Raw genomic sequence first — 25813 nt, 5'->3', positions numbered from 1 at the left:
CACTCACAGTAGGGCAGTGTATCTGATAGAGTTGTCATTACACTCACAGTAGGGCAGTGTATCTGAGCAGAGTTGTCATTACACTCACAGTAGGGCAGTGTTTCTGATAGAGTTGTTACTACACTCACAGTAGGGCAGTGTATCTGATAGTAGAGTTGTTACTACACTCACAGTAGGGCAGTGTATCTGATAGAGTTGTTACTACACTCACAGTAGGGCAGTGTATCTGATAGAGTTGTCATTACACTCACAGTTGGGCAGTGTATCTGATAGTAGATTTGTTACTACACTCACAGTAGGACAGTGTATCTGATAGAGTTGTCATTACACTCACAGTAGGGCAGTGTATCTGATAGAGTTGTTATTACACTCACAGTAGGGCAGTGTATCTGATAGTAGAGTTGTCATTACACTCACAGTAGGGCAGTGTATCTGATAGAGTTGTCATTACACTCACAGTTGGGCAGTGTATCTGATAGTAGATTTGTTACTACACTCACAGTTGGGCAGTGTATCTGATAGTAGATTTGTTACTACACTCACAGTAGGACAGTGTATCTGATAGAGTTGTCATTACACTCACAGTAGGGCAGTGTATCTGAGCAGAGTTGTCATTACACTCACAGTTGGGCAGTGTATCTGATAGAGTTGTCATTACACTCACAGTAGGGCAGTGTATCTGATAGAGTTGTCATTACACTTACAGTTGGGCAGTGTATCTGATAGTAGATTTGTTACTATACTCACAGTAGGACAGTGTATCTGATGGAGTTGTCATTACACTCACAGTAGGGCAGTGTATCTGATAGAGTTGTCATTACACTCACAGTAGGGCACTGTATCTGATAGTAGAGTTGTTACTACACTCACAGTAGGACAGTGTATCTGATGGAGTTGTTATTACACTCACAGTAGGGCAGTGTATCTGATAGAGTTGTTATTACACTCACAGTAGGGCAGTGTATCTGATAGTAGAGTTGTTATTACACTTACAGTAGGGCAGTGTATCTGATAGTAGAGTTGTTACTACACTCACAGTAGGACAGTGTATCTGATAGAGTTGTTGTTACACTCACAGTAGGGCAGTGTATCTGATAGTAGAGTTGTTATTACACTCACAGTAGGGCAGTGTATCTGATAGAGTTGTCGTTACACTCACAGTAGGGCAGTGTATCTGATAGTAGAGTTGTTATTACACTCACAGTAGGGCAGTGTATCTGATAGTAGAGTTGTTACTACACTCACAGTAGGGCAGTGTATCTGATAGAGTTGTTATTACACTCACAGTAGGGCAGTATATCTGATAGAGTTGTCGTTACACTCACAGTAGGGCAGTGTATCTGATAGTAGAGTTGTTATTACACTCACAGTAGGGCAGTGTATCTGATAGCAGTTGTTATTACACTCACAGTTGGTCAGTGTATCTGATAGAGTTGTCATTACACTCACAGTAGGGCAGTGTATCTGACAGTAGATTTGTTATTACACTCACAGTAGGGCAGTGTATCTGACCAGAGTTGTCATTACACTCACAGTAGGGTAGTGTATCTGATAGAGTTGTTATTACACTCACAGTAGGTCAGTGTATCTGATAGAATTATCATTACACTCACAGTAGGGCAGTGTATCTGATAGTGTAGTTGTCATTATACTCACAGTAGGGCAGTGTATCTGATAGTAGATTTGTTATACACTCACAGTAGGGCAGTGTATCTGATAGGGTTGTTATTACACTCACAGTAGGGCAGTGTATCTGAGCAGAGTTGTCATTACACTCACAGTAGGTCAGTGTATCTGATAGTGTAGTTGTTATTACACTCACAGTAGGTCAGTGTATCTGATAGGGTTGTTACTACACTCACAGTAGGGCAGTGCATCTGATAGAGTTGTCATTACACTCACAGTAGGGCAGTGTATCTGATAGAGTTGTTACTACACTCACAGTAGGGCAGTGTATCTGATAGAGTTGTCATTACACTCACAGTAGGGCAGTGTATCTGATACAGTTGTCATTACACTCACAGTAGGGCAGTGTATCTAAGTGTAAGCTTTCCTCAAGTGATTTGACGTTATTTCTCAATTCCAGTGTTTATATTATCTTGATTATTCACTATATATCTTCACACCCAAGGCAACTTACTATCACCCACTTGTGTACCACATTGCTATTTGCGTTGATCATAGTTTGGTGAAACCACTCTAGAAGTACCACTTTACTACGCTATGTCGATATGTGATACAAGTATGGAAAGTCAATTTATCATTTTTTTAAAGTGATTATCTTTACATATTAAAGGTTTGTTGTTGTTGTTTCTATTTTCATTTATTATTTAGTAGGGCAATGTATCATTTTATTTCATTTCATTATATTTTATTTTCATTTGTTTATTTGTTTATTTTTTTATCTTTATTTTTTTATTTATTTATTTATTTATTTATTTATTTATTTATTTATTCATTTATTTATTTATTAATTTTTTTTTTTGGGGGGGGGTAATTTTGGTGCATATCACAGGATACATGCAGTACTCTACTTACTTTTAATCATATTTTAACCATCACTTGATACTTAGAGAACTCACACCTACATACAGTACTACTAGAAATAATTTAAACATAACTGACACATAGGTTTAAATGTTTCAAGTAAGCACCTACTACAGTCAATTTCATAATACCATTCAGCTTTTCTGTTTGATATACAACCATGCAGAAACCAATAAGAAACTGGATATGCCACACTTTGATAGCAAGATCTCATTTTTTGCTACATTTAGTCTGAATGAAATAAACCATTTCAACGTACTGCAACTACATGCAGACATTTGGGTGCCACTGTTTTTCTTAGTAGCAAATACCCGATGAAGGCATGGAAATGTTCGCTGCGGTGTTGATTTGATGTCTGTATGTTGGCATGTAAAGTTCATTTCACTTAGACAAAATGTAGCAAGAAACTGTATTCATTCAATCTTGCTATCTTAGCATGTCCAGTTTCTTATTGGTTTCTGTGTGGTTGTATCAAAACAGAAAAGCTACACGGTATTGTGAAATACACTCTATATTATATTATATATTATATTATATCTTAAAATATGTTAACCTGGACAACACTGGAAGCCTATATGAACACTAATTAACATTACCCTAGAACAGATTTATCAAGATGAAATTTTCACCTGAGTACAAAATCATTATTAGCTCTATTAACCTGTCCCAGTATTTTAAATGAAAATAATTAATAAACAGTGACCATAGCAATGGTTGCTGGGAAACAGGAATTTTTCTAGGATCTTAATTAAACGGATGAAAATTATCACATTGAGATCATTACTATGTGTATGACCATATAGTCAACATCATTTTTATACTGGTCAAAATTTGAAAATGTATTTATAAATTTACATTTTGCCATTTAGTCTTAAGCAAAGTTGGAAAATAAATAAATTGTAATAAAAACCAATTATTTCATAGATAGTCAAATTTATGTTAATAATGATATACATATTTCAATAATTATGTAAAAAAACAAATTAACACTTTATTTCATATATTTGTCCAAAATCAGAGAAACTGTGACAATAAATTATAACTGAGAATTTGATATAGGAAAATGATATAGTGAAGTGTTTAACAGATGCCTACATCTAGCTTGTTGTATTTGCAGACTACTATTAATAGCACAACACAACTGACGACCTCAGATGTTAAAATGCTGTGGGCGGTATTTAATGTGTTCTCTATAATTGTAATACTTGGGCATCAGGTTACGTCGGCATTAAAAAAAGGAGACTGAAATCTGGCTCAGTAAAAACAGTCAACTATGGAAATATAAAGCTTCATTAAAATCAAGTGTTCGTTCTCAAAAATTGATTAGTTTTCTTATCAGAATAGACTAATGCACAGGTAAGTGATGGGGAGTTGATCCTAAACTGAATCAGTGTATTGTTTATGACAGCATCGCTTAATTAACACATAGTGACATCATTAAAAGGCTGTCTTTATAAACGATTTTACATAACAGGATAATGAAAAGAAATCATTGTTATTGTTTCACAAATCGCGATGCAATTAGCAACATGCTCTACCGTTATAAGTTGATAAATGAGGTTGGGGGCCATAGACGGGGGTGTGGCAAGTCACTGCTAATATTTCGCGCCTTTCTAATTCCATTCAAAATTTTACAAAAGGACATACGTTTTGAACATTTATTGATGGTTTTACGACTGGTTCGACTACCAAATGCTGGCCGACACATAGAATTTATGGCCTTAATGTTGCATAATGTAGACACCTGCCTAGGGTAAGAGTACCTGACGTAACAGACAACATAGATCTGTACCTGGACAGTGTACACTTTGACAAATTGCACACGATCGACATACATGACCACTTATCAAAAATTGATTGAACGTAATTCAGTAAAAATTGGTTCGTACCTGCCTACATTTCTGATATAATATTCTCCTTGAAATTTTAATGAAACTAGACAAAACCAGGTACAGAATTAATGGGCATCATAAGGGATGTGTTTGTAATCTTAAAATTCACCCAACATGTAAAATAACAAATGTATGTGAATGCATACTAAATGATAATGTGTTAAGTACGTACCAGACGATATGAATGATCAGAGTAAACCCAGCCGAAATAACAAGATCGTCGCTTCCAACCGCCCATCGACGACGAAACGCCACTAGTCCAGGCATAGTGTTAGCTCTCTGTAAGGTTTACCGTGAGCAATACAGGGTAAAATTAGTGTGGAGGTAGTCACAAATGCCACGAAAGTATTCTCAGGTATAGATCATCCATAATCACACTGTGGCCGGCAACTCGATTGAACATAGATGCAACTCGCCGCATCTTCATTGAGCTGAAACCGATAACACTGAATAAATCTGAAAATATCAGTACATGACTTCGAAAAAATAACTCGGAGTTTTGACCACTAATTCGATTTATTTTGGAATTCAAAACATTAATAAAATAAATTAAATCATAAATAACGAGAGATATATCCACAGCAACGGAAATCTTGTCCTTTACTTAATCTTTTTATTTTGACTATTTATTGAATTTTGGTCTATAAAATAAATACTAAATAAATTGTTTTCTCTGAAAATTAGTTCGCGTGTTGACCGACTCGATCGAAGCTAAATACAATTTTCGATTTCAATGATGTAAAGTAAATATAATAAATAATAATCTATGAATCGTTGGACTGGTTCATGTCTAGTTAAATAGTCGCTTTCCCATTTTATTATGCATATGTTAGATTGTTTATATTAAAACGGCACATGCGCATTTGTGTACTTCGCCATTTTGTACGGAGGTCGTAAGTGTGGACTGTTTGGTGAAACGGTGCTTGATTTGAAGTGAAATGGCTCGCACGTTTGTACAATGATATGTGATCGGTGTAAGTATAAGATATACTTAGTCACATTCTCAGCCCCTTGTTCATAAAATGGCAATTCGGTGATGAATATACGGTAAATATGACAGTGGGACATTAGACCAACTCATGAACAGGGAAATATGGAGGTATATGCCGTCCCGATACTGTCAATAGTCTGATTACTTCCGGTTTGTCAAACTGGTTCCTGGATATGGTCTGCACTTACCGGTAACACCTTTCACACGTCTTCTTCAGGAATCTGCCGAATTTTGATACAGGATGGTGTGACAAATTAGAGATATAGAAATGGTAGTGGTTTCAAATTATGTTTACTATGACAGAAAAACCCACCATAATGGTATCGTACGGGTACCTAACCTACAGGCTACAACACAGGGATATGTTCCTGAATACAATAAATTATCGATAATATTCTGAGACTGGCAAACTGAGACTGGTCTCAGATTGTTAAATTCTGGAATTATAAATACTACTGAGTGTGTAGTAAATTGTAAAATGATTTTGGATGTACATGCAAATTATACAGTTATGAGGATCCCAGATAGGATTATTGTATACTCTATGGAAGTCTATGCAATCATGAAGTATGGTAATGTACCTTGTGCTATTTCTGTTTTAGAATATAACATGGGAAACTGTATGACAGATGAAACTTCATAAAAACAAAAGCACCCCAGTGCTTACATTATTTTACATATAGTTTTTATATGCTTTCCCACACTTTGCTTTAAGTGCTTTACTCTTATTACCCCTGGCACAGATCTACAGGTACATAATGGCATAATGTCCCTTCATACTTCAACAACTCCCCCAGGCCCAGGGGAGCAAACAATCCATTGCAGCTTATATTCACATTGCAATCTCAGGTCCCCAATTATACAGCTGGGTTAGGGCACAGTTTTGATTTAAATCTTGCCCAAGGAATTTAGTCATTCACAAACAAATGACAGCGTACATGCAGGGGCTGAAAATTGTCACCTGCAGATTCCAAGTCGGCCACTCTAACCATTCAACCATCATGACTCCACAACGTGTCACCTGCAGATTCCAAGTCAGTTACTCTAACCATATGATCATAACTCCACAACCTGCAACCAGTAGATTCTAAGCCAGCCACTCTAACCATCATAACTCCATGATGTATTGTAGAAGCAAAGGCAAAAGTTAGATAAAAGATACTGTAAAAATGACACCTCACAATTATTATGGGAATATATATATTTATTTCTATCTCAATCTTTTCTTGTTACAGAGTTTGACTTCTGTTGTAAAGAAGAGAAACAAAGCAGCAATCATCTGTTGTTTATTGCAGAGTTCATCTGAAATAAAATGTATCCGAACGGAAACAAAAAATCAGTTCGTGGTCCACGGTTAAAGATGAAATACCAGACATATTACATCTTTTTATTTACAATGATATTATTGGGACTAATCTCTACAGGATTATTTCAGTTTTTACCACATTCCATGGATGCAGAAGAAGAAAGTAAAGTGTTTATGCCGAGGAATGTAGAACAACTTCCTGAAGTAACAATAAGTACAGACCTACCTATCCCAGAGAAGGGTGACCTTGGATGTCATTTCCATACATGTTTTGATGTATACCATTGTAATTATGACACTAAACATATTAGTGTTTACATTTATCCAATGGGGAAATATGTTGATGAAAACAGTGTTCCAATCACAAATCCGATATCAAAAGAGTTCCATGAAATATTGACAGCAATATCTGAGAGTCCGTATTTGACAACAGATCCCAGCAAGGCATGCCTGTTTATTCCAGCCATTGATTTATTGAATCAAAACTCTCTAAGACTACATGAAACAGCACAGGTGTTAGCACAGTTATCAAGGTAAGTCAGAATGATAAATAGAACAGTTCAATCATCCCACCTGTTATCATTTGTCGTCAAAGCCAACTTTTGATTGCGAGTTTTCTATTGAGTCAAATTGATACAATGACAATAATTTTATTATGTACAGCTGTAGATATTGATGTATTGTGTCAGTGATTGTTGAAATGATACCAATGTGTCTTCTGTGTATGTATTTTTCACACAACATTATTTAAAAACTAATGACCACTTTACTTCATTATGTTCTACATTATACCACACACAAGCCAAGTTGAATATAAAAAAAGATGGCATATACATGTACATATGTATACTTTGCTTGTTCTACATCACGACAACGCATGTCTATGTCACGACAATGCATGTCTACATCACTTGTTCTGCTGTGTTCGAAAGTATGAGTCAAAACATTCAAAATTACCATTACTTTTACTGATTCAATTTTGATATTACTGACACTGGTATAATTGTGTTATTCTCCAATATTTGTCTTCATTCAGCCAGAAAATCATAGTGACCTAATGGTTGTCACTACTCATCTAGCAACTCGTTGTAGTGGCAAAGGCCCCTTAGGTCATTTGTATTTTACCCCAGTGGCTGAATGAAGAAAAATATTGTGAATAACATCTAAGTGTACTTTGAAACTAGAATATCGGAGTCCCTCCCTGAAAGTGGATTTGCTACCAACTATTATGTAATATCAATGCTAATGCCTTTTGACCACTTAAAAACATTTAGACATTTTCTGAAATAGGAATTTTGTTTATGAGATGGTACTAAAACATATTTGTAAGAAAGTGTTCCAGTATTCGTACATGTACATCTAGTGCAGGGAATACTTGCTGCCTGTAACAACACCAATACAGTCAAATCACAGTATACAAAATTTGTAAAAAGTGACTCACCTTCAACTTGGTCGATAAAAAGGCAACTGGACTTCAACAGCAACAACGCAATGAAATGACATCATTAAAATTTTCCAGTTAGAATAACAGTTTGACTGACAGTGCAGTGTGCATTGTATGTGTGAGTGTGACTGACAGTGCAGTGTGCATTGTATGTGTGACAGTGTGGCTGACAGTGCAGTGTGCATTGTATGTGTGACAGTGTGACTGACAGTGCAGTGTGCATTGTATGTGTGACAGTGTGACTGACAGTGTAGTGTGCATTGTATGTGTGACAGTGTGACTGACAGTGCAGTGTGCATTGTATGTGTGACAGTGTGACTGACAGTGCAGTGTGCATTGTATGTGTGACAGTGTGATATGACTGACACTGCAGTGTGCATTGTATGTGTGACAGTGTGACTGACAGTGCAATGTGCATTGTATGTGTGACAGTGTGACTGACAGTGCAGTGTGCATTGTATGTGTGACAGTGTGGCTGACAGTGCAGTGTGCATTGTATGTGTGACAGTGTGACTGACAGTGCAGTGTGCATTGTATGTGTGACAGTGTGACTGACAGTGTAGTGTGCATTGTATGTGTGACAGTGTGACTGACAGTGCAGTGTGCATTGTATGTGTGACAGTGTGACTGACAGTGCAGTGTGCATTGTATGTGTGACAGTGTGATATGACTGACACTGCAGTGTGCATTGTATGTGTGACAGTGTGACTGACAGTGCAATGTGCATTGTATGTGTGACAGTGTGACTGACAGTGCAGTGTGCATTGTATGTGTGAGTGACTGACAGTGCAGTGTGCATTGTATGTGTGACAGTGTGACTGACAGTGCAGTGTGCATTGTATGTGTGAGTGTGACTGACAGTGCAGTGTGCATTGTATGTGTGACAGTGTGGCTGACAGTGCAGTGTGCATTGTATGTGTGACAGTGTGACTGACAGTGCAGTGTGCATTGTATGTGTGACAGTGTGACTGACAGTGTAGTGTGCATTGTATGTGTGACAGTGTGACTGACAGTGCAGTGTGCATTGTATGTGTGACAGTGTGACTGACAGTGCAGTGTGCATTGTATGTGTGACAGTGTGATATGACTGACACTGCAGTGTGCATTGTATGTGTGACAGTGTGACTGACAGTGCAATGTGCATTGTATGTGTGACAGTGTGACTGACAGTGCAGTGTGCATTGTATGTGTGAGTGACTGACAGTGCAGTGTGCATTGTATGTGTGACAGTGTGACTGACAGTGCAGTGTGCATTGTATGTGTGACAGTGTGACTGACAGTACAGTGTGCATTGTATGTGTGACAGTGTTTATCATTTCTTTTGTTTGATTTTATACAATGTAACAAATATCAGTAAGCTTTGATTTCTACCTGCGTACAACCCACCTTATTGAAAGATTTTTTTCTTTCCAGATGGAATGATGGGCGTAATCACCTCCTATTCAACATGTTACCAGGCAGTGTACCTGATTACAACACAGCATTAGATGTACATAGAGGGAAAGCAATCTTAGCTGGTGGTGGATTCTCTACCTGGACGTACAGACAGGCATATGATATCAGTATACCGGTCTATAACCCATTGGTAGCACATGTAGATCTACCAGATAGACCTGACAGGTTAGTTTTACATACAAACTTCGCAACACATAAGGCCTAAAAAATGAATTGTTTGGTTCCAGTTACTTGACCGCCACCTAGTTTTCACTGTCGACCGTAAACCTTGTTTATTGTATTTGAGAAAAAATAAAATAAAATCATGAAAATTGTGAAGTCTCGCAAGAAATAGTGGATGCGGAAACTGACATCAACTTAAAAAGACATTGTAAAGTATTCTTCTAATCTGTAATGGATGTACATCTGATGGGATAATATGAAACTAGCTGTATGTTTGTTGTTTTTGGACAAACAATTAACCAGTGTAGAATGGAGGATACTATAGTCAGATATGAAAAAATCAGCCCTGGCGATTATACAACTGCCGACATCAAACCATGGACAAACGGAACCTATTACACAAACAAGGAAAAGTAAACAACTGAATTGGACTAATAACACTTGGCATAGCATATTGGCAGTACACTGACTTACATTACATTCCATCATTTGATAAGAACAGCTTTGTGGCCATTTTACATAATAATTCACGTTCGCAAACAAATTTCCTGTTCCCCTGGCATTTCATGCACACATAGAGAAGCCATAAAACTGTTGTTGTCAAACCATGGTGTGTAATACAAGTCTCTGTACTTCTAACATGCTGTGCCAAGTGTTATTAAACCAATTCATTTGTTTTACTTTCTGATTGTAACATTTTCTGTTCTTCCACAGTCTGATGTCCACAGTTGTAACAGTTGCATCACACTTGACATCCTCTCTGTTTAATTTTGTAGCTATATCAGAAGATTCCTGGCTGTGTCAGCACAAGTTGGAATTCATTCTGACTTCAGACATCAACTGAATAGCATGGCAATGGAGAGTGAAAACATACTGGTATTAGATCAATGTCACTCCACAACTGAAGAGATCTTGCCAATGCACAAAATGTGTCATGGTCTCCATGAATTCCAGTATCCACAAATACTGCAGGTTTGTCTGTTACTTTTCTCTTGCCCATGAATAGCGCCCTCTGTGGTTATCACAGTAAATAAGTGAATTCCAGTAATAATGAGATTTCATGTGTACATTGAGGCATGTAATAATGAGATTTCATGTGTACATTGAGGCATGTAATAATGAGAGATTTCATGTGTACATCGAGGCATGTAATAATGAGATTTCATGTGTACATCGAAGCATGTAATAATGAGATTTCATGTGTACATTGAGGCATGTAATAATGAGAGATTTCATGTGTACATCGAGGCATGTAATAATGAGATTTCATGTGTACATCGAAGCATGTAATAATGAGATTTCATGTGTACATTGAGGCATGTAATAATGATATTTCATGTGTACATTGAGGCATGTAATAATAAGATTTCATGTGTACAATGAGGCATGTAATAATAAGATTTCATGTATACAATGAGGCATGTAATAATTCTTACACTGTGTACATATGACAGTACTCAATGATGTGTGATTGCAAGTGTGGCGTACTTGGGGTAATTGCATGAGTGCTTGCAGTGTTCTCTCTGTTCGTACTTTCAAGAGCATAGCGAGTGAAAGTGCAGTAGAAAACGTTGCAAGCATGAGTGCAAATACCCCTGAGTACCCACACTGGCACTCAAACAACATGGGGTTCTGTTATTATTACATATGTTTATCGTAAAACAACAAATTGCTGTAAAAATGACACTATGTGATCACACACTTTTGTGTAGAATGAACAATCACATCAACATTTGCATAACATTTGCATACAGGTACAATGTATGCAATAATGTTTTCAGTATTGCACTGTGGTGCAAATAGAACTAGTATGTGCTCACACTAGTACAAGTACATTGTAATCTCTGGTATAATCATGTGTTTAAATGAATTCTGTGAATATACATGGTGTGATTTGTCAATGTTTACAAATATAAATAGATCAATTTCAAAGTAATTTCTTTTGTTTGTTTGTTTGCAGGAAGCTACATTTTGTGTTGTGTTACGAGGAGCTCGTCTCGGTCAGACAGCCCTAAGTGATGCATTAAAAGCAGGTTGTATACCTGTGGTACTGAGTGATACATATGTTATGCCATTCTCTGATGTCTTGGATTGGAAAAGGTAATTATCTCAATTTGATCCACTCTATTACATCAACCTTAAACAATGATTTGCCCAATTGATTCTTTTAAATATAACTGCTGACATCAAAGCATTGACAAATGGAACCAGTTACAAACAGGGAAAGTAAACAAATGAATTGGATTAATAACATTTAGCATAGCATGTTTTGTAATTTACTGAGTTACAAACACAGACTTAGTTGATGCCATTTCACATTGTCTTTTCAAGTAGACAAACATAGTAGAGTTGTCTTAAGATTAAAATCCAAAATAAATATCCGTATGGCCACCTTAATATAAATGACAGTCACATGCATCTCAGATTGATACAATATAAAATGTAACCCATGGTGATATACGAATTGACAATTGTATAGAAGACATGATACAAGACCATACATTGAAATGATATTCGTGGTGATGATTAAATAAGAATTTTATACAATGCAATAAATTGTACATGTATACCGGAACAAGTGTGGTGTACTTGGTGTATTTGTATGAGTGTTTGCAGTGTTCTCTACAGACATACTTCTACAAGTGTAGCAAGCATAAGTGCAGCAGAAAACACTGCAAGCATAAGTGCAAATACCCTGAGTACCCACATTGGCTCCCACATGGCATGGGGTTATGTTATTATTTCATATGTTCATCCAAAACAAACAAATTTTCTTAAAAATGGTGCTATGAGATCTTGTGTTTCCGTGTATAACAAACGGTCACATCCTCATTTGCATATCAAGTACATGCAGGTATGCAATAATGTTTTCAGTATTGTACTGCAGTGCAACTACCACTGGTGTACATGTGTACCGATGCAAGTACTCTTTAGTACATATTTTTAAGATGATATTTTATCTCTGTAGAGCTGCTATTGTTTTGAACGAAGAAGATCTAGACCAAATACCGTCAATTCTGAGAAGTATTTCACCAGCTGGTGTCAGCAGCATGAGAAAACAAGTCAAATTTTTCTGGAATACCTACTTCAGTTCTATGACTGCAATCACCTTGACAACACTAAAAGTTATCAATGACAGAGTCTTCCCTTATGCTGGTGCCACCTATGAAGAATGGAATGTTCCACAGCCAGATGTAAGTCAATCACAAGTTCACTTTATTGTCATTTCCATTTGGGATTTTTAAATTTACACAACAATTTTATCACGGCTTTCTACTTGAACCATCTATGTGAAACAACATTGACCAAGTCTGTGTTTGTAACTCAGTAAATTGTAAAAGATTAATAAATATATAAAATGTTTGGTATTGTACGTATGTTCGTAAATAAAATAACTAACTTTTTACACATTGTTTGCTTTTTACAATGTACTGAGTTCAAAAAACAGACTTGGTCAATGTTTTTTCACATTGATTTTTCAAGTAGGAAACAATTATTGTGTAAATTTAAAAATCCAAAATAAATACCACAATTCTCATCCATATAGCCACATTATAATGATTGGCTATTATATTAGTCTAAATTGTTTCATTGGAATTTAATATCTAGGTTTCATAATTCAGTGATTTACTAAATCCATAAAACCCTTACATTACAAGATATCTTATTGAAAACGTTCATTATTGTCTTTTTACAGCCTGGAGTAACAAGTCCATTGTTCTTACCCCTTATCTTATTCAAAATGTACATTGTTGTCTTTTTACAGCCTGGAGTAACAAGTCCATTGTTCTTACCACTAATACCACCCAGATCACAGGGCTTCACAGCTGTCATTCTAACCTATGACAGAGTAGATAGTCTGTTTAAAGTCATCATGGAAATCAGTCAGACACCGAGTTTGTCCAAAGTATTGGTTGTCTGGAATAATCAGTTGAAAACACCACCACCTGGTAAGTACAATAGACCTTTCACAGTGAATAGCTCCCTCTAGAGGTACAAGTCAGTGGTGAAATCAGTCACATCAAGTTTGTCCAAAGTGTTTGTTGTCTGGAATAACCAGTTGAAAACACCACCACCTGGTAAGTACAATAGACCTTTCACAGTGAGTAGCTCCCTCTAGAGGTACAAGTCAGTGGTGAAATCAGTCAGACACCGAGTTTGTCCAAAGTGTTGGTTGTCTGGAATAACCAGTTGAAAACACCACCATTGACCTTTCACGATGAATAGTTCCCTCTAGAGGTAAATACTAAGCTGACATCAATGTGTAGAATGATTTGTCAAAAGTATTGGTTTTCAGGAAGAGGCTAGAAGCCTTTACATTCCTCACTGGACATACCTTGGAGATGATTGTAGGAATAACCCATGTCTGCTAGTGAGTCATGTTTCTCCATGTGTAGACAACCATATCTCTAACACCCACAACTTAATATGAACCAAACCTGGTACAAATGTCATACACTATGGGTAGCATACACCATCATTACTAAACTAATTGCCAGTAATGATTGGACCTTATTGTAAACATCTCAGCACATGAGAGTTGGAGATGATGTCTTCAAATATATGAGATATATTGTTTGACCTTTTCAATAACTGAGAGTCTGTCAAAACAAGTTCACTCTGTAAGTTAAATGTTGGCAGTGGCTTAATCCATCTTGATTTTCTTGTTACCATAGCTGCAGAGTGGCCTAAGATCAACAAACCACTGAAGGTTGTACAGACTAAAGAAAACAAACTAAGTAACAGATTCTATCCATATGATGAAATTGAAACAGAAGCAGTGTTAGCCATCGATGATGACATCATTATGTTAACACCAGATGAACTTGAGTTTGGCTTTGAGGTATGTATGTCTTACCAGTAATGAACTTGAGTTTGGCTTTGAGGTATGTATGTCTTACCAGTAATGAACTTGAGTTTGGCTTTGAGGTACGTATGGCTTACCAGTAATGAACTTGAGTTTGGCTTTGAGGTACGTATGTCTTACCAGTAATGAACTTGAGTTTGGCTTTGAGGTACGTATGGCTTACCAGTAATAAACTTGAGTTTGGCTTTGAGGTACGTATGTCTTACCAGTAATGAACTTGAGTTTGGCTTTGAGGTACGTATGGCTTACCAGTAATGAACTTGAGTTTGGCTTTGAGCTAGTTTGGATTTGCCTTGAGTCTATGAATTGAATGATAAACTCTTCAAATGTAATTGCAAGGGGATTTAGTGACTGAAAGATGAAATGAAGACAGTGTGATTACTATAAGTACTGGTCAGTAACTGTTTAGTTGGCTGCTTCCTCACTCATGGCCATCTACAACCATTTAGTTGGCTACAACCTTACCCATGGCCATCTACTTTTTAACAATCTTTAGCCATGTCTATTTATAAATCCTTGTTTACTGGTTGGCCTACAACTTTTCTGAATTGGCCTGTACTATTTTTGTGAAAACTGGCTAAATTGTAAAAATTGTAAGAATTATTAAATAATAATTATAATTTTATTTCAAATACACCATAAATGTTTTTAAAAAAGAACAAAAGAAACTCTTTACAATACAATTAAAAACAATCCATCAAAAATCTTTCCCAAAATTTACTGTTTAAAAATCACAAAATCAAATAATGATGCTGTAATGAAAGTATTGTTATTCTCTTAAAATGTAAAATGAAATTTCAAGCGTAGAGGGCGCTGTTTGCTCTTGAATGTCATGATGTATCTATGTACAAATGTGTTAGAAATACTGACATGCCTCTTTAAGTCAAGCAATATTCTAAGAGCATTGTTGTACGCAAAACGAACATCATTGAAACAATTTTTCGTATATACATGTACACTCCAAATATGAGAACAGTACATGGACGAACAATAAGCTTGAAATAGAGTATATTTAACAGAATATGAACAATTTGAAAAATTATGGATAAGTGAGTTAGCCTTGGCATAAAATGATTTCATTTGATGTATCATATCGTCATTGTCATCACCCTCAGAATTCATAATAACACCTAAATACGAATGCCTATTTACAAATGGTAACGCGGTATTTTTGTACTTCACCTTGGGAATGTTCAAAATATTAAATCTTAGGTGATATAACAGATAGGCAAGTAGTACAAATAAGTATCAGTCCAACTACAGTGATATGGTATGATAAACTTTTCAACACAGATAGACTTGAGTATGGCATAACTTGAGTTTGAATAAAAGGACAAGTCCAAGTCTGGTTAAAACTTCTGCTTTATTTGTAGTCTTCTGAGGATTGAAAATAATATCATGCTGCATGGCATATTTACAAGATGTTTTTAAGAGACTATTAAGACACTTAACTGACGGACATATCAAAACAATATTATCAGTATACAGGAGATGGTTGATACATTTACCTCCAATGTGACAACAAATCTTAGTCCCAGCTAGTGAGCTACTCAAATTATCAATATTCACCGTAAAAAGACGAGGGGATAATGCCACCTTGTCTAACACGGTTACAGATAGGAAAACGCTCAGACAAAACAGAGCCCCATCTGATACAAAACTCTTGATGCCGAAACCAGTAAACTAAATTCTGACAATAAAACTAGGTACACCTCTATCCTGCAGTTTATGAAATAGTCTCCAGTTGTATATTCTAGTCAAAAAGATGTGTTTGTAATTGGTACTTACATTTGTTACAATTCACTATAAATATTATCAGGTGTGGAGAGAATTCCCAGACAGATTAGTTGGATATCCCGGAAGACTCCATCTTTGGGATGATGAAACTGGCAAATGGAAATATGAATCTGAATGGACCAATGACATTTCCATGGTTTTAACTGGTGCTTCATTTTATCACAAGGTATATTTAACTTCTTTGTCTCTCTTCTGTATGATGTCATCACTTGTGTTGTTCTACATCATTACTACATGTGTCTATGTCATTACTTGTGTTGTTCTACATCATTACTACTGTACACATGTCTATGTCATCACTTGTGTTGTTCTACATCATTACTACATGTGTCTATGTCATCACTTGTGTTGTTCTACATCATTACTACATGTGTCTATGTCATCACTTGTGTTGACATGTTAGTGTTAAAACTGAGCTAGCAGATATTAACCCAGTCAGGAAGCAAGTGTTTAGCTCTCCAATAAGTTAGTAATAAAAAGATGTATTTTTATTTTAATTGCAGTATTTCAGTCATCTATATACCAACACTATGCCTGGCAACATAAAGAACTGGGTAGATGAACATATGAACTGTGAAGATATAGCGATGAATTTCATTGTCTCCAACTACACTGGTAAATCACCCATCAAGGTCACTCCACGTAAAAAGTTCAAATGTCCTGAATGTACCGGAGAACAAATAATATCAGCCGATCAGTCACACATGGTTGAAAGATCAGAGTGTATTACAAGATTTGCTGAAATCTATGGAAGAATGCCATTGAAGACGGTGGAATTCAGGGCAGATCCCGTTCTCTACAAGGATCCTTTCCCAGAAGAATTGAAAAGATTTCGAGATGTTGGAAGTCTGTAATTCGTAATGGATGTACAATAACAGGGTATAAAGCTGCACTCAGACAATGCAATGGAAACATGTTGAAAAAACAAAAGAAGTTTATGTATCAACACTTGATGGCGCTCTGCTGATGTTTGACCATAAACATTACTATTGCAAGATACATGACCATTGGGAATACTTCTTATTGAGAACAAATTATAGCAATACTGAAAAAAGTGACATGGTAGACTTTATCTCTCAGAGTGTCAGTTTTAGGGAAGCGTTATTAAAGACAAATGCAGTCGTACATTCGATGTGCCTGTATTGAGTCAATGAAAAGTTAGTATGCAAGGTGAATTTACACTTGATGTTAGTAAGAAGCACTTAAAAAGTTTGATGTCAGATTTATAAAAAATACCAAGTGAATGTTTGGTGTATATTACATAACACAAACTGTCTTCAAAACATATTTATTTTCAAAACTTATTTTACAGTTTTTTTAGTGAAGCAAATTAGTACATTTATGTGTGTTTTGTTGGCAAAACTTGTATAAGCCAATATATTGTAACTTTTATAAAAACAACAACTTGTATTGCTGCTCTGCATAAGTTAATAAGTTTAAATTTGATATTATATGATATTTACTGAAATATATACATGTAGTAGTAACTTATAACACAGCTGGTTCATATTAGTGGTTTTGCAAATGTCAAACTTTTGCTTTAATATTCTTTTTTTTTAAAAAGAGAACCAACTATGTGAGTTCTTGTGATGACAGATAATCTACATGTATATTGGATAAACCACATTGTAACAAGGATCTAAAAGATCATTACTTCAGTTTCCATAGTGATCAGACTTCAAAGAAAACTAGTGTAGTTGCCATAGTAACAAGGCTCTCAATACCATTACTTCAGTTTCCATAGTGAAGACTTCAAAGAAAATCAGTGTAGTTGCCATAGTAACAAGGCTCTCAATACCAGACTTCAAAGGAAATCAGATCATTTATCGCCAGGAACAAAACATTCTTACAAACCACCATATTGAATGATGCATCATGGGAAATATTCACTTCACAATAGTCAATCATCTTTCACACTGTTTGTAAACATAATGTAGTCATGGTTACCAAGATACTGAATTTAGTCAATCACTATTTTAAACAATCTGTTCAGCTGTTTATAACCACAACTACTGTTGTCTTGGTTACCAAAACTGAATTCAGGAATGTAATTAATATTCTTTTTTATCAAAATAAAAAAAAAATCAATTATACAATAATCAGATTTGACTGATATGTAGACTTTAAGTAAATGTTATTCTAATTCAAACTAATACAAATATGTAAACTATGGACATTGTAGTGCAGTAAAGATAACATTATCAGTATCTAAAATAACAAAAATAACTACATTTATAAAAAACCCAGCCTTTCCTTATTAGTGGTGATGTAACAACACAGGGGTACCCACACTATATACTAATATTACATTGTGACATAACAACACAGGGGTACCCACACTATATACTAATATTACATTGTGACATAACAACACAGGGGTACCCACACTATATACTAATATTACATTGTGACATAACAACACAGGGGTACCCACACTATATACTAATATTACATTGTGACATAACAACACAGGGGTACCCACACTATATACTAATATTACATTGTGACGTAACAACACAGGGGTACCCACACTATATACTTATATTACATTGTGACGTAACAACACAGGGGTACCCACACTATATATTTATATTACATTGTGACCTAACAACACAGGGGTACCCACACTATATACTTATATTACATTGTGATGTAACAACACAGGGGTACCCACACTATATACTTATATTACATTGTGACATAACAACACAGGGGTACCCACACTATATATTTATATTACATTGTGACATAACAACACAGGGGTACGCACACTATATATTTATATAACATTGTGACATAACAACACAGGGGTACCCACACTATATATTTATATTACATTGTGACCTAACAACACAGGGGTACCCACACTATATACTTATATTACATTGTGACCTAACAACACAGGGGTACCCACACTATATACTTATATTACATTGTGACGTAACAACACAGGGGTACCCACACTATATATTTATATTACATTGTGATGTAACAACACAGGGGTACCCACACTATATATTTTTATTACATTGTGACAAAACAACACAGGGGTACCCACACTATATATTTTTATTACATTGTGACCTAACAACACAGGGGTACCCACACTATATACTTATATTACATTGTGATGTAACAACACAGGGGTAACCACACTATATATTTATATTACATTGTGACATAACAACACAGGGGTACCCACACTATATATTTTTATTACATTGTGATGTAACAACACAGGGGTACCCACACTATATATTTATATTACATTGTGACATAACAACACAGGGGTACCCACACTATATATTTTTAGTACATTGTGATGTAACAACACAGGGGTACCCACACTATATACTTATATTACATTGTGACATAACAACACAGGGGTACCCACACTATATACGTATATTACATTGTGACATAACAACACAGGGGTACCCACACTATATACTTATATTACATTGTGATGTAACAACACAGGGGTACCCACACTATATATTTATATTACAAATGTACATTGTGACGTAACAACACAGGGGTACCCACACTATATATTTCTAATACATTGTGACGTAACAACACAGGGGTACCCACACTATATTGACAACACAGGGGTACCCACACTATACTGACAACGCAGGGGTACCCACACTATACTGACAACACAGGGGTACCCACACTATATATTTATATTACATTGTGACATAACAACACAGGGGTACTCACACTATATATATATATATTACAAATGTACATTGTGACGTAACAACACGGGTACAGACAGACAGACAGACAGACAGACAGACACACACACATACACACACACACAGAGAGACTTGAGCTACTACACGTTATATATCAAACTGTGATATATCGGTAAAATGTTGCAAAGAAGGCAAATGAAACAGACCTCAGATTAATTAGTACAAAAACCTGTTTATTTGTTATAACTGAAATACAATGTAGAGCTAGTAGATTTACTTAAAAAGTCTGTCTACATCAAATAAACCATGTCACTCTGTAAATATTACATTGTAACATTCTATCATTGATACAAATTATACATATTTTGAATGATGGTTCCACTAAGCAGCATATTCAAAGGAAAAAACTGATGACTCAAGTATAGTGTTCTTGCATAAATTGTAGTGTAGACAAATCAGTGATCTCCCTTGTAAGTGTTTCAGCATATATACTGTTAGCGCCCTCACTCGAGCAAGTGCCAAGTACTTTCGTTTTTAGCAGATTTTGTATTGGTATAGGCTGGGTCATTCTAACAATAGTATTTTGAGTAACAACACTTATACACCAACGTGTCCAGAGTGCTATGGTTGTAGAGGAGAGCACTGCTGTTCACTGTCCATATGGTACGGTGTCAGGTCAATATCACATTATATGATCAATGTCAATGTTTATGTATTCCCATGGTAACTGAAACTAACAAACAAATCTCTTTCTTCTTGCTCACTTTCGTCTTTCTTTCACTCTGTCTTTCTGTCCAGCTTTTCCACCTTTATTTTTCTGTATGAAAGACAAATGTTAAAATTTGTAAAAAAAAGTTCAGACAAGTGTTAGTGTTTATAAAAAGTTCAGACAAGTGTTAGCTTGAAAGTTCATGGTATATTCACCAAGACAATAATTACAATCAAAAACATTCTTCCCTTGCTCTGGAATCATATTTTGAAATAGTGGAACATAAAGTTAATTAACTACCTGGTATTCTATATTGTGTGAAACATAAAGTTAATTAACTACCTGGTATTCTATATAGAATGGAACATAAAGTTAATGAACTACCTGGTATTCTATATAGTGTGGAACATAAAGTTAATTAACTACCTGGTATTCTATATTGTGTGGAACATAAAGTTAATTAACTACCTGGTATTCTATATTGTGTGGAAAATAAAGTTAATTAACTACCTGGTATTCTATATTGTGTGGAACATAAAGTTAATTAACTACCTGGTATTCTATATTGTGTGGCACATAAAGTTAATTAACTACCTGGTATTCTATATAGTGTGGAACATAAAGTTAATTAACTACCTGGTATTCTATATTGTGTGGAACATAAAGTTAATTAACTACCTGGTATTCTATATAGTGTGGAACATAAAGTTAATTAACTACCTGGTATTCTATATAGTGTGGAACATAAAGTTAATTAACTACCTGGTATTCTATATTGTGTGGAACATAAAGTTAATTAACTACCTGGTATTCTATATAGTGTGGAACATAAATTTAATTAACTACCTGGTATTCTATATAGTGTGGAACATAAAGTTAATGAACTACCTGGTATTCTATATTGTGTGGAACATAAAGTTAATTAACTACCTGGTATTCTATATAGTGTGGAACATAAAGTTAATTAACTACCTGGTATTCTATATAGTGTGGATCATAAAGTTAATTAACTACCTGGTATTCTATATAGTGTGGAACATAAAGTTAATTAACTACCTGGTATTCTATATAGTGTGGAACATAAAGTTAATTAACTACCCGGTATTCTATATAGTGTGGCACATAAAGTTAATTAACTACCTGGTATTCTATATAGTGTGGAACATAAAGTTAATTAACTACCTGGTATTCTATATTGTGTGGAACATAAAGTTAATTAACTACCTGGTATTCTATATAGAATGGAACATAAAGTTAATTAACTACCTGGTATTCTATATAGTGTGGAACATAAAGTTAATTATCTACCTGGTATTCTATATAGTGTGATTTCGTCCTACAATGTTCGTCCAATTCTTCCCTTCCTTTCAATAACACAACATCACATAATGTACAAAAGAAAGCTTCCACCATGTAATTGTCACCTGTAATTAATAGTGTATACATAAAATAAAGCAATGGCTAGATGAAAGAAAGACAGTATCCCACCTAGTCTGTAACTAAGGTACACCCTGATAGGGCACCCTCACACATGGATCTACCCAAATTTATAGCAGGCTGGTGAGGGGGAGTGATATGACATGTTACTGTGTAGCAGGTCAGTGGGGGGGGGGGGGGGAGTGATACTTTTAGAGATTAAAGTTGTATAAAGAGAAAAAAAAGTAATTTATCAAATATAATCCTACCTAAAGGTCGGTCTACCACAATGTCTTCGTCATCATCGTCTTTTGAATGACCTCTTGATTTGTTCCTTTGACCTTTACTTGAAGTACTCTATGGGTACAATGTCAATGCCAATGTCAATCAGAATTTTTAGTGCATTCAAGGAACACTATTAAATAATTACATATTTGCACAGATAGACATACAATCATACACATATACTTGTACATACATACATACATACATACATACATACATACATACATACATACATACATACATACGTACGTACGTACGTACATACGTACGTACGTACATGTACATACACACACATACATACATGTACATACATACATACATACATACATACATACATACATACATACATACATAAACGCACATGCACACAAACACACACACACACACACACACACACACACACACACACACACACACACACACACACACTAGTGAAAATGTTATGAAAATACTTACTGATCTCTTGTCCTGTTGTCTTGACATTCCATCATGTCTTCGCTGTCTTTTTCCGGATGTAGTCTGTTTATCGTGTCTTCCCTGTCTTTTTCGTAGCATAGCTTGTTCTCTACGTATATCTTTCCTGCTTCCTTGTGTAGCATGTAGTGACTGTTCACTTCTACCTTGCTGTTGATGTATACTTCCTTTGTTACCCGTCTCAGCCCAACTACTCTTTGAGTACACATCTCTAACATTGGCTCTGTCTTTGCTACCCGTCTCAGCCCTGCTACTCTTTGAATACACATCTCTGACATTGGTTTTGTCTTTGCTACCCGTCTCAGCCCTACTACCCTTTGAATACACATCTCTGACATTGGGTCTGTCTTTGCTACCCGTCTCAGCCCTACTACCCTTTGAATACACATCTCTGACATTGGGTCTGTCTTTGCTACCCGTCTCAGCCCTACTACCCTTTGAATACATATCTCTAACATTGGTTCTGTCTTTGCTACCCGTCTCAGCCCAACTACTCTTTGAGTACACATCTCTGACATTGGGTCTGTCTTTGCTACCTGTCTCAGCCCGACTACTCCTTGAGTACACATCTTTCAAATTGGTTCTGTCACTGGATCTGACATCACTCCTCTCACTGGATCTGACATCACTCCTCTCACTGGATCTGACATCACTCCTCTCACTGGATCTGATTCGGGTTCTATCACTGTATCTGTCATCTTTCCTGTCACTGGATCTGTTCCTCTTTCTGTTGGCTGATCTTGAATCACTTCTGCTTCTAGATCTGACATGCTGTCTCTCTCTATCTCCACGCCATGGTCCCCTGTCTGTGTCTTGTATCTCTCTATCTCCACGCCATGGTCTCCTATCTGTGTCTTGTCTTCTGAGGTTTTCTCTACTTTCAGCACCATACTGTCAATATAAATACACATCTCTGATCAAAATGAAACAACATACATGTATTACTGATAAAAGTTTATAATCTGGAAAGTGCTATCAGCTATTCAAAAGAGAGTTTGCTATACATCTACATGTACATCTTATATTATAAGTGTTGTTAAAGACGTATGGTAATATCTATTAAAGGGGCATAAACTGAGTTTATAAGTTTTTTGGGATGTAATTTTTTTTCAGTATATACGAGGTACTCAATGTATTCTACTTACTGATGTATACTTGGCCATCACTTGTAATTAAAAGGTACTCAATGTATTCTACTTACTGATGTATACTTAACTATCACTTGTAATTAAAAGGTACTCACAATATTCTACTTACTGATGTATACTTAATCATCACTTGTAATTAAAAGGTACTCACAGTATTCTACTTACTGATGTATACTTAATCATCACTTGTAATTAAAAGGTACTCACAGTATTCTACTTACTGATGTATACTTAACCATCACTTGTAATTAACTGAACTCAAACCTAGTATTTGTGTATATATAACTTATAAACGATCTGATGACATTATCTATTATATGTAGCAGCAAATGTATAGAAACTCCCTACAAAGTACTATGATATCAACAGTCCCAACACTTCATACTTTATACCCTTTGCAAATTGATACTATTGCCCACTATTTTTCTTCATCCAGCAAAGGAAAACACTAGTGACCTAAGGGACCCTCTCACTTCATACATGTAAGTCATTAGTTGAGTAGTGACAAAACCCCCTAGGTCACAAATACATGGTATATTCAAGAAGAGAAGTATTAAAGGGGAACACCAACCACTCATGGAAATAAAGACAGTTTCATAAATTTTTGGTTCTGGAGAGCAATTTTACGGTTTTACATCATTTACAATTACTAGCAATTTTAGAGAAACAATATTGATACAAAAAAAAATAACGAGTTCCTGAGATGTAGATTCACAAGATGCTTTTATCAGTTTGATTATGTGAAAGTTAGATTAATGGTACATGTACATGTAAGTCAGTTTGATAGTGTGATAAGGAGAAGACTTTTCAGCACCTTCAAAGCTAGGTTGAAATGTTCACACTGCTGTTAAAATGACATTCTGATCATCAGTACAGTTGGGTGATGTCTAATGAAATGAATGTATTTAGATACATTACTTACAGATGAAGAGTCATACTGTGGAGTACTGTTTTCTCTAAAACTTCTCAAGTCACTTCTGTCATAAATCTCATCAGGTATGTAATCATCTTTATAATGTTCATGCTGATCTGTTCTTGTACTGTAATCATGTTGTCCAACAAGTCCACTTTTATACTTATCCTGTCTTACATCATCAAAGTTATCACCATGGTTACCTTGTCTCACATCATTAAAGTTATCACCATGGTTACTTTGTCTCACATCATCAAAGTTATCATTATGGTTACCTTGTCTCACATCATCAAAGTTATTACCATGGTTATCTTGTCTCACATCATTAAAGATATCACCATGGTTACCTTGTCTCACATCAAAGTTATCTTCTCTGACATCTTTATAATCTCGTCTCACAACATCATCAGCATAGTATTCTCCAGAGTCATAATAATTACCTCTTGTGTCAGGCAGAGTAAACTTCTGTTCATCACCATTATAATCTAATCTATCATCATAATCACCATAAGGTGAAACTTGCCTTGATTGTCCATTAAAGTAGGAATCTACACCTCTATCACCAATTGTATCAAAACCAAATGGTTTCTGTTGTTCTCTCATCAGTACATCATCTCCTTCTATATAGTCAGTCTGTGACTGTAGCACTGATAATCGGCGTAGGTATGTCTGTTGTCGGTCTAATAGTTCCATTTTAGTATTT

General features: G+C 35.6%; 2 protein-coding genes across 2 annotated transcripts in view; one reads left to right on the top strand and one right to left on the bottom strand.

Annotated features, from left to right (window-relative positions):
- Window positions 1-5311: 5311 nt before the first annotated feature.
- Window positions 5312-18558, top strand: LOC144452576 (exostosin-2-like). Its single transcript, XM_078143687.1, has 10 exons — window positions 5312-5413; window positions 6666-7269; window positions 9594-9800; window positions 10574-10769; window positions 11758-11897; window positions 12766-12991; window positions 13564-13747; window positions 14474-14640; window positions 16484-16627; window positions 16965-18558. Exons 2-10 carry the CDS (start codon window positions 6743-6745, stop codon window positions 17313-17315), a joined length of 2142 nt encoding a protein of 713 aa, XP_077999813.1. The 5' UTR covers window positions 5312-5413; window positions 6666-6742; the 3' UTR covers window positions 17316-18558.
- Window positions 18559-20397: 1839 nt separating this feature from the next.
- The window catches only part of LOC144452984 (uncharacterized), a 6903-nt gene continuing 1487 nt past the window's right edge, over window positions 20398-25813 (bottom strand). The window contains exons 2-6 of the mRNA XM_078144233.1: window positions 25120-25813; window positions 23032-23940; window positions 22560-22647; window positions 22183-22298; window positions 20398-20982 (exon numbers count right to left, since the gene is read on the bottom strand). The exon at window positions 25120-25813 is cut by the window's right edge and continues 175 nt beyond it. Of these exons, the coding sequence (XP_078000359.1) occupies window positions 20926-20982; window positions 22183-22298; window positions 22560-22647; window positions 23032-23940; window positions 25120-25813 (1864 nt within the window). The 3' untranslated portion in view covers window positions 20398-20925. The remainder of the gene's footprint in view (window positions 20983-22182; window positions 22299-22559; window positions 22648-23031; window positions 23941-25119) is intronic.

The sequence above is a fragment of the Glandiceps talaboti genome, chromosome 23, assembly GCF_964340395.1.
Source record: "Glandiceps talaboti chromosome 23, keGlaTala1.1, whole genome shotgun sequence".
NCBI lineage: Eukaryota > Metazoa > Hemichordata > Enteropneusta > Spengelidae > Glandiceps > Glandiceps talaboti.
This window is presented reverse-complemented; position numbering and strand designations above follow the sequence as displayed.

Coding starts and splice junctions, on each gene's coding strand:
- LOC144452576 (XM_078143687.1), top strand. CDS start 6,743: ATGTATCCGAACGGAAACAAAAAATCAGTTCGTGGTCCACGGTTAAAG. Junction 9,801..10,573: donor CTACCAGATAGACCTGACAG/GTTAGTTTTACA, acceptor TTAATTTTGTAG/CTATATCAGAAGATTCCTGG. Junction 12,992..13,563: donor GGAATGTTCCACAGCCAGAT/GTAAGTCAATCA, acceptor GTCTTTTTACAG/CCTGGAGTAACAAGTCCATT.